The sequence below is a fragment of the Parambassis ranga genome, chromosome 14 (genome assembly GCF_900634625.1).
Source record: "Parambassis ranga chromosome 14, fParRan2.1, whole genome shotgun sequence".
In the NCBI taxonomy this organism is placed as follows: domain Eukaryota; kingdom Metazoa; phylum Chordata; class Actinopteri; family Ambassidae; genus Parambassis; species Parambassis ranga.
The window spans coordinates 18,901,134-18,911,256 of NC_041034.1; the positions used below are offsets into that span (position 1 = coordinate 18,901,134).

Below are 10,123 nucleotides of genomic sequence, written 5' to 3' on the forward strand. Positions count from 1 at the left end.
TATTTATGAAAGTAAAATGTGAGGTTTTAGCTTTCTAGATATGTGTGCACAATTATTGGACAACTATTTGTGTGCAAAATTATGATGCAACTAAGTATGAAAAAGCTTGTCCATCTTGCTTATTTTTATTGTGTAAAATCTTATGATACACATTTTCATCCCATCTGTAAAAAATCGAATCTGCATCAGATTATGAACAATATAACCAAAATGAACAAAGATGGGTTGAGTATGGATAGAGAACCATACTGAGTACAAAAAGTAAGGAGCTTTGTGTTTGGTAGAATATTACTTTGTTGTAACGCTTCTTGGCAATAAATCATATACCATTGGAAATTTGGATTATTTCCCTTTGAAATGGCCCCACATTTGTAAGGAACATTTGTGGGAGAAATATGATCAATCTTGGCAGAGTTAAGCAAAAATAGTTGAAAAAAAGATTTGATATATTTTTAATACAATTTAATTCAGTGGATGTTTTTGTCCTGAACGTAACGAAAAACCTGAATAATAGTGTCACCTTGTCTTCTTGTCTACTAAACACCGTACACCAGTGTGGATAATAAAGCAAATTGAGACACATTCAGTTAAAATTTCAATGTAATTAAGGCAACTTACAATACATTACAATATGCTTTTGTCCTTTTTAGATAAAATACATAAATTTAGAAAGACATTTGATTACACCATTGATAAATGAACAGACTTTAGGGGGGAATGAATGATTACTTTCAGTCACACTGTAAATGGCAAATATCCTGTGCTTATTAGAAATTCGCCGTCTGTGTAACTCTGTCAATTAGACATTTAAGTACTGGGTCTGTGTAGTGCATTTAAGATTATTATGATCAATACTTACAATACTAAATCAAAATCAGTAGATGCAGTGCATTACATTAAAACAATGCATTGTCACATAACAGAGGAACAATTTAGCAGTGAGACATATCAGAACAGCAGCTCTCAGACTGCAGACTGTGACCAAACTGTGCTTATTTTTTATTCACTAGGTTAGGCGCTCTAATCTGAACCTGCTTCTATAAACCCAAACCTGCATTCCAGACTGAGCCAACAGGTATCCGGCTATTATCAAGCAAAATCCTGACCATCTGTCCTCCCCTTTAGCGCTGCATTTGTTTTAGTTAACTGAACTGAATTCAAATGACTAGGAGTCCTGCAGTGAAAGACATACAGATGTATATATGTGAGTCTGTAGTGTATACATTACTTTATGAACCATGGCAGCAGTTGTCAAATGGTAACATTAATACATGCTCAGTAGTAAATACTGTAACAGTGCTATCAAGAGGATGTCCTGGTGTTGTGTTTGTTAGTGACTCTCTCCAGCAGAGCTCTCTTAGAAGCCTTGTATATGGCAGTAGGCCTCTAAGCTGGAGAAGAGGATGTAGAGAAACCAGAGTCCAAAAAACAGCAGTGAAGTGAGGACTCTGGGGATCCGTGGGCCTCCCAGTTCACCACCTATGGACGGCCTTCGACGCAGCATCAACACTCCCATAGTGAAGAAGGCAAAAATTGTGAAGAGTGTGACAGAGAAGGCCAGAGAGCCTGGATCCACACGGAAGACTTTCCCTTTGACTTTCCAGTATACTGCAGCCACGCTCCAGGCCACACCAATGCCCAGAAAAACATTGACTGCATTGCTTCCTGTTACATTTCCCACAGATGCATCAGCATACTGATCCTGCGTGGCAGCCACTTTACTGGCAAATGTGTCTGAAAAAACAAGTAGAGAATATGAGGTCATTAGATTATTCTGGTGTTTGAGAAATACAAGCCCTCACTTAAACATTGCATTTAGTGAGTGTTTGCCCAAAGGTTTCAGTTATAATCAAATAGAGACTCACTAACCAGGAACTGAAGTCCCCAGTGCTACAAAGACCACCGCAGTCACAGAGTCTCTCAGACCTACAGTGCAACCAAAATGGGAAGCTAGGTCTCCGATGATGGCCGTTAACACACCGATGACAGAGATTGACACTAAGAAGCATGCCCATCCGTTCCAGTACCCAGTGGGTGGGACAAAAGCAAAGAGAATCTTCCAGAAAATGCACAGTATGTGTACAAAGTAGTCAAAGCAGTTTGGTGCTCGCTGCTCCTGCCCTTCTTCCTCATCACCTGTTTAAAAGAGACAGAGTGAAAAAAGTCAAGCCAAATGACACACTGCTCCAACCATGGACAGTACAGGTTTTTTTTTACTGCAACATCTAATCACATCCTGAATAGCAAGCATTGAAAAAGGAAAACATGTAACCATTAACAGGCACCTAATGCAAATTTAACACTAGCTTACTTTGTCATAATATAACTTAGGAAATGGGACATACTGTAGCTTGCCATAAAACTGCTGTCAAGTTACTCGACTGTGAAAATTATTACTGCGAAAGTAAATCTGAAAGTTTATACTTTAATCACATCTTGATTGTTTCACTTCAAATTCATGAGTACAGAGTACACATGCTATGGCAGTCCTAGTATCTTCTGTACCTTCTGTATCTTCTTTACTGTTGAACATATGAGTAGTATTGATTTCATTTAAACCTATAAGGCTGACAAAGTCATTTTATGGGCTACACAAAACTGTATATAATCCCCACTGACCTGCACTGACTGTGATTGCTTCAAAGAACTGTTCTTTCCATGAGTGTGTGCCGATCACTGCTGCTAGATTTGTGTCCTTGAGGAGTTTATTCACAGTGTCCTGCAATGATTTAAAGTCAATAATGAGGCAGAAATAATTACTGCTTAAAATGTAAAAATACAACAAAAAACATTTCGGTATTGTTTTAAAACAAACTCATCGTTTCACTGCCACACTGTTTAAAATAACCTGACCCAGACATTGCTCACACAATGCACTCATTTACACACACATAGATTGAGTGTATGTCAAAACAAGATGCACGTAATGCATGGGCAAACTTAAAGGACAGAAAAGAATATATAGTATTTTTGCAATCACAAGAGAATAATGAGAGTTTCATAAGTAGTATAAGTAGTTCACAAGGGTGAAAAGTCTTCTCATTCCCATCACACAGCATGCTGATAGAAACTGTACCTGGTCTATCACTCCATTGGGAGTCTGATGCATAGGAGGGCATCTGGTGGTTACTGGACTGAACATACACTTTTCCACACTTAAACAACACAAAAGTATGCATGGAAAAATCTAAATCTACTGCTTTTATTTGTAAAAACATTTTAGTATATATTAACACTTGTTCCAAATGGCCATGTATGCAAACGTATGCTGGTTTACTGCCTTCTTTTGCACACACACACACCTTAAAATCACAGGACTCCTCTATGACGATCTCCAGCCTGCTATACTCCCCTAGAATGGGTTTGCCCATCTCAGAAATTCTTCTGGCCTCTTCCTCCTCAGGGGTAGGCTTGCCTGTCAGGGACCACAGACATTTAATTGTCATGTCAACGGTTACACAAACATAAACAGGCCCAAACCTGGAGATGAAAAATCACACACTTGCATACACTTTCAATGCTGGATAAATTAAAGGTGCTTTGTGCGGCATTCAACTCTGATGTAGCTTCGATAATTTCTCCAAAGACTCTCACCACAATGATCATCTTAACCACAACCTCCTTTGTTAATGTCAGTAAAAACACACCATTATGAAATTGTGGTTTCCAGTCTTAGAGAGTAAAAGGGAGAACGCAAACCCCAATGTTTGTTTTTAAAATTAGTTATTCCTAACTTCATTAAGACAAACATTTCATTTTATTGCCAACTGTTCGCAACAATGTGCTGTTTTAAAATGCCGCACAATGGACCTTTAACTCTCAAACCTCAACATTGAATTAATCTTACCCTGGTTTAGCAGCAGTGCTGTGAAGGAAGACATAACAATTCAATATGATTTGACATTTGACATTAAGGTCTGACATATTAGACTAGGCTCAAATGCATCAGGGGAATTGGTCTGTACACTTCTGTACACATTCGGTTGCTTGTGGTATGCACTACATGTCCTTACTGTTAAATGAATTACTGTACATTACAAACTGATGTAACTGTATCTTTTGACCTCCACTAACATGCACATCCAGTTCTGGCACCATGCCTTTGACACATTAAGCTTACAAGGACAGGCTACCGAAGGACACTACAGTAAATTCATAACTGGCTGCAGTGACTGTGCTACGGTGAATCAGAGACAGCAGTGAATAGAAGTGTGTTATCTTCAGTTACTAGCACTGACATAGCAGGCAAAGCAATAAGCTGAAGGTGTTGCAGTTATTGTTTTGATACTTGATCTTGTATGTTGCTGCTATCTAGTATACTATTTCCTATTAAAAGAGAAATTACACTTTCATTAAATTAAATTACTCTTTCCCATGTATAACCATTATTATGAAAAAAACAAATTCTTACACACTCACCAGAGAGTCCTCGCTTCAGCCACTTAGGGTCCTCGAGCACAATGAAGAAGTTTTCCTGCTTCTCGTACTCTTCCACATTTATAATGTGCACTTGTAATGTCTGACTGGAGATACACAGGCAAGAAAAACATACAGACACTTTTAATTATACACTTTTACATATGACTGAGATGTTGCATTAATGTACTTAACCAAAACAGAAATTTATTTCACCATCTAAATCACATCACAAATTGAAATGACCTGAATAATTAATCACAGTGGACCTTTAAATTATTCAGGTCTGAACACAGTGCTCTTGCTTCTCCGTGTGCCGGAGATGGTGATAAACTAAATGAATGACTTTACAGTCATTTGTGCAATCCTCTGAGAATGTATGGAAAACTTAAAGTTCAGTGTTCTGAGATCTCACTGCATTATGGAGGCACTAGGGGAAAATATAAATTATGTGAATAATCTTAGATTTTTTTTTGGTCTGCTAATTGTCAAACTCCTTGCAGGGAAGCATCTTTTGACTGGCATGTTACATAACAATCTTTCACGAAGTGTACAATTAGTGTGCAAACACAGTTTATGCAACCTGAAAATTTAATGGAAAAAGGATCTGTCAGCTTACATGGGGTGACTAAAGGTTCCTGCACCTGATCAGGATGGGATTATCTTTGGGTGTCAAATCATCAAGTAATTCTGTCTAAAAGGATCTCCTAAAGTGCATGGCCAATGGCTCAGCGGAATCTTTGAGTGATGTTCTGGTGCCCCCTTCCAAGAAGCACTAACAGACCTTTCTAATGCATATCGAAAAGCATTAAAGTTGCAACATACAAACCTGCAAACATTTCAAACAGTTTCTTGTGAGCTGGTAATTATCCTGGCCAATTTGGTTAGGTAAACTGTCTTCTCAAATAAAGTCAGAAAGCAGCAGGAAAAACTAACATTCTAATGTAGGGGCATCGATTGAATGTGACTCCTGGTCTCTGGTTGCTAACTGTGCCTCACCTGGTCTGTTCATTAGTGAATCTCAGCTCTCCTTTAGTCTCCTGATAGTCCACCCCAGCCTTGGCACTACCGTCCTCTGTATGATATGGCACAGCAACAGTGCCCCTGGAGCCTGAGTTCCTCACCACCGTCACTGTGAGCATGCCTGTGCTCTCGCTCACCCGCAGCACCTGCTGTCCAAATGTGAAGATGCCAGCATGGTCATCGTCCAAAATAGTGACGGTGGCAACCAGTGGGTCCACTAATCTACCCTTAGGTGGAGTTCCTGTCCCTTCGTTTCCACCCTCCTCCAACCTCAGGTTCTGAAGACGCACATGAAAATACTCATCCTCCTCAAAGACGTCATCATCCAGGATACCCACCTGAAAGGAGCAGAGTTCAGTATTGTGTGGTCACACAATATGAGTCATAATACAGAGATAAGTGATGCTTTTGAGGTTATCAGGCCCCAAAGCATTAGGGTACTAGGGATGTAAAATTCCTGTGTACACTTCTCTACACCATTAGAACTGCACTAAGCTAAATTTGCAATTTCCTCTTAGTCTTTACTTGGCACTTGGCAGTACGAATAAACAGGAAACACAATGACAATAGTGATATTTAGGAATTATCTTTCTATTTCTCACCTTGATCTCTTTGCGGGTCTCTCCTGGCTTAAACACTAGGGTCCCCTTTGTGAAATCATAATCAGATCCAGCATTAGCAGAACCATCTTCTGTACAGTAGTCCACATAGAATGTGTTTTGGCCTGTGCCTCCATCAAGTATAACCCCCAGGGTTAGAGAGCCACAGTTCTCTGTGCAATGGTACTGGGCACTTTCAAAACAAATGTGTGAGCATGTGGCCTTGTCGCCCTCTTGGCCACCTGAGCGCCGCGTTTGCTCTGCAGCATGCTTCTTTAATATGTTGCCAGCACCAATCAACATACGTGTTGCTTGGACACGGTAGAAGGCGCGGCTCTTCCTCTGGTGAACCAAGCTTGAGTAGTTGGCCATCTCAATTAGCTGGTCCATGTCTTTGTCTGGGTATTTCTCCTTCAGGTCTTTTAAGATGCGGACCGCCTTCACAAGAAGGGAATTGAATTGCTCAGTAACATATATTTATAGAAATGCATGTGCTGTTAATGCTGTGCAAGTCTGGTCCAGCAGAGCACTAAAAAACTTAAAATAATATCCACAAGTGTTTCTTAGCACAAAACGTAATCATGAGAAACTTTGAGAGCTCCTGCTATTCATCCTCCTGCTGTTCAGGCTCCTGCTGTCTGCAATTCTGCAATTCAGGCTCCTGCTGGGATTGATTCCTACTAGACTGAAGGGAACCTGACATTCTCCTTGAATTCCCAGTAAGTGGCTTCAAGGTTTATTGCAGTCACCAGTGGGTCTGAAACAGTAAGCTTTCATCTTCCTGCTACACTGACATACAGGAGGAATATTACTTTTAATACAATACTACAAAGCAACAAATGTTCATTTTGTAATTAAAGAGAGTTACATTTTGCACAAAGTAGGTGATACACATTAAAGCAATAATTCCATTATACCATATAGTCTCACAATGTCTGTCTACTAAAGCATTTCTCCCTTCTCTTACCTCATCCTTGTTATGGTCTAGTTCATTGCCTGTCTGTACAGAGACAGTCACACTGGAGGAGTTTCCAGGGCCGTCTGGCAGCTTTCCATCCATGATCATATCGATGCCTTTGGGAGCAAGGTCACCCTCCATTTCCACCACGATCCCATGCCTTTTGTTAGCACGGTAACGTTTGTGCATGTATTTGTAGAAGAGAAGGCGACGGTCAGCAATCCAAGCCAAGATCACACACACCGGAAAATAAAGCAGCGTCACTGCAGCCTCCCACACCTGGTTATGAAGACAATATGACATTACTTGACACAGTTGGTTTGATATAAAATTAAGAGAACACACTATAAAGTTCTCCCAGACGCCCCAAACATTTGTATTCGGGTATAAAACACACCTCTACAATCCCAGGTGAGATGACAGCCAGTATGAGGTAGAGCCAAATGTAGGCAAAAACACTCCAGAAAGCTGTGATAAAATAGACTCGCAGGTGTTTGATCTTGCGCGCCTCTCCGTCAGGGATCACCCATACACAGAGACCAATTATCACAAACATATTAAAGGCAGCGCTACCCACTATGGTGCCTGGACCGAGTTCTCCCGCATCAAAGTTGTGCCCGCACACCTGTCATAAGGACACAGTTCAGGGAAAAGGCAGTCAAACCAAGAACCAATGACACATACCCAACTGCAAATCATACATTTTGGTGAAAAGCACATACATATCTATAAGAAAGTTACATTTCAAGTCTCTTTTAAAGGTCTGTGTGTGTGTATTTGTTAAAGAAATGAACTAAGAAGGACCTCAATAACAGAAAGCAAGATCTCTGGTGCAGAGGAACCCAGGGCCATGAGAGTGAGGTTAGAGACTGTCTCATTCCAGATTCGCACTGTGGTGACTGTGGTTTCACCATTGGGTTTAGTGATGGTCACCTCTTTCTCCTGCAAAGACAGATGTTTGTGAAAATGTCAAAGATAGTGTTAACAATTAACAGACACAAGTAATCAATAATATCTATGCCTGTAGACGAATATATAAAAGCTCTTGACTGTAAGTCTTAGCTGCCTCCAACACTGTGAGCTTAGGTCTTACTTCAGTAATGAGCTAACTTAGTAATGAGCTGATGACACACAAGTGCTTTTAACCTCGTGTTTATGTGATGTATGAATACCATTCTTGTGCTTTTACAAGGGGTTGCAGTAACTCTTTTCAAATCCTCCATGCAAGCATACATTACATCATTTTTTCATAACCGCACATTAAGTCATGTATATTCTGGAAAAAAAAACACACGGGTCAATGTGGCTTTCATCATTTCTAAGATCAGTAATACCTGAGAGGTAATGACTTCTATTGATGCCATGAAGCGGTCTGCGATAATGGACACACCCAGGAACATGTACATGAGTGAGAGGAAGTAGAGAAGAGCCCTCCCTGCCTGCTCCCCCTGTGGAGGGTTGAGTGGTAGCCACACGGGCAGTAGGATGCCAGGTTTACACACTACAACGTCTGTGCATGTCCGCTTTCCAGACCCTGTAGCATTACCAGAGGACTGAGGTAGTTCATTGCCAGAGGCTCGCTCTACAACCTGGGGCCTTAAGGAGGTGCAGGGATGGCACAGCAGGAAGAAAGAGAGGATGAAGAGTGGGGAAAGGTGAAACGGTAGGATTCCCATGGTATCCCTGAGTCAGGTGGGCCTTGGGGTGGGGGTGGGGTTTACTGGGGAAGCCGCTGGGTCAAAAAATTCCCCTAAAGAGGCAAACAAAGACATATTTTAGCAAGACAGACATACAACAAGGTTAAATAGTTTTACAATAAATAGAATCGACACAGTCAGATATTCAAGGGTATATACACAGTGTATGTGCGTTCTCAATCTGTATGTGAGGTATTGGTTTTTACTATTTAAATGTGTATTGCCCTCACATTGTAATCCTGTGTAAAACCCAGCAGCTGATAAAGACAAACACATGTACTAACAAAACTGCTTCAGGGATTAAAGAACATTTAGTCAGCTTGTAGCCTGTTTTTTTAACCATAGCCTCCTACAACAAAGGATTGTTATTAGCAGTTAAGAGTAAACTGACCTGACTGAGTAATCTAAACAGCATATCATAGTGACCTCTGAGAAACTAAAGCCTGGTCGTTAACCCATGCAGCTCAGTCAATTCACTAGCACTAATCGCTGAACCCCCACTGTGGTAAAAATGGCAAAGCACTGTAGCTCGCAGTGTTTGTTTTTTTCTCAATGAAGCACAATATCACCATCATCTTAGTGTAGATGCTATATAGATGCAGAGTTCTTCTGAGGGGATGTTTCTTGAGAACCACTTGAGAGCCACATTGACGTGTGTGTCTGCTAATGTGGCCTGTAATTCACAATATCTGATGTGATACGTCAAAGAGACAAATGCATTCATTTGACAGTAGTTGACAGGTCAATTAAATAAATAATTCTGTGAATCACTATCACTTACAGGCTTAGACTACAGTCATCACAGGTAAGCTACATGAGTAACTGTTGTGTGTGCTAACATCATTTTTTCCTATCTTATTTATAGGCAGTGACAGGGCTTAAAAGTGACCACTGAGTCATGATGATATTGATATTGTATTTGTTGTTGTTGTGACCATTTTCAAACATGCCTTGTTGAAATACTATACATTATGAAATTACCAGTTTTGACACTAAGACAATTGTCAGATTTTTTTTTTAAATGAGTTAAAGAAGTTTAAGTCTTTCTACACAATATCTGGAGAGCTCAATAATAAGTAAAGTAAAGTAAATCTAATCTAATCTAATATCAAATCACAGACATTATAGGAGAGCACACATGACAAAGTGCAGAATAAAAACTCAGTGTAAGCTCATCAGAGAATAAGAGTACGGCAGGTTGGTAAAGCTTTCAGTCTCTGAAAGCTCCTTGTGGGCTCACCACCTTCACTTTCCTTTGTACAAGTGACACTGTACTATTGTGCACTGGGAGTTGAAACAGATACTGGGGTGCTGCATCTTTGATGCAGCTGGAGCTCTGCCAGCTCATTATGGAGTTGTGATTCAGAAACACAGCCCAGAGGGCCCGCCGCATCGCATTTCACTTTCCAAGGCCTGCTATGGTTACCACG

General features: G+C 40.4%; 1 protein-coding gene across 7 annotated transcripts; it reads right to left on the reverse strand.

Annotated features, from left to right (window-relative positions):
• Positions 1 to 1,357: 1,357 nt before the first annotated feature.
• On the reverse strand, positions 1,358 to 8,451 carry slc8a2a (solute carrier family 8 member 2a). 7 transcript variants are annotated; one of them, XM_028422364.1, is made up of 13 exons: positions 8,331 to 8,451; positions 7,801 to 7,938; positions 7,394 to 7,621; positions 6,988 to 7,275; positions 6,042 to 6,476; positions 5,416 to 5,777; positions 4,414 to 4,523; positions 4,039 to 4,056; positions 3,598 to 3,606; positions 3,303 to 3,415; positions 2,620 to 2,719; positions 1,870 to 2,136; positions 1,358 to 1,734 (listed from the first exon to the last, which is right to left on the reverse strand). In XM_028422364.1, the coding sequence occupies exons 1-13, from the start codon at positions 8,400 to 8,402 to the stop codon at positions 1,358 to 1,360; spliced, it is 2,517 nt and encodes an 838-aa protein (XP_028278165.1). In that variant the 5' UTR covers positions 8,403 to 8,451. The 7 variants fall into 7 exon arrangements, with proteins under 7 accessions (XP_028278165.1, XP_028278160.1, XP_028278163.1 ...); XM_028422359.1 differs by lacking the exons at positions 3,598 to 3,606; positions 4,039 to 4,056 and adding an exon at positions 3,848 to 3,865 and having other exon boundaries at positions 4,420 to 4,523; positions 7,006 to 7,275; XM_028422362.1 differs by lacking the exons at positions 3,598 to 3,606; positions 4,039 to 4,056 and adding an exon at positions 4,309 to 4,319 and having other exon boundaries at positions 4,416 to 4,523; positions 7,006 to 7,275.
• Positions 8,452 to 10,123: the final 1,672 nt, after the last annotated feature.

Excerpts from the sequence above, each read along its gene's own strand:
- slc8a2a (XM_028422364.1), bottom strand. The coding sequence starts at position 8,402 with ATGTACATGTTCCTGGGTGTGTCCATTATCGCAGACCGCTTCATGGCA. Across the intron at positions 4,524-5,415 it reads TTCACTAATGAACAGACCAG|TCAGACATTACAAGTGCACA; the intron begins GTGAGGCACAGT and ends GTGTATCTCCAG. Across the intron at positions 2,720-3,302 it reads AGGAGTCCTGTGATTTTAAG|GACACTGTGAATAAACTCCT; the intron begins GTGTGTGTGTGT and ends AAATCATTGCAG.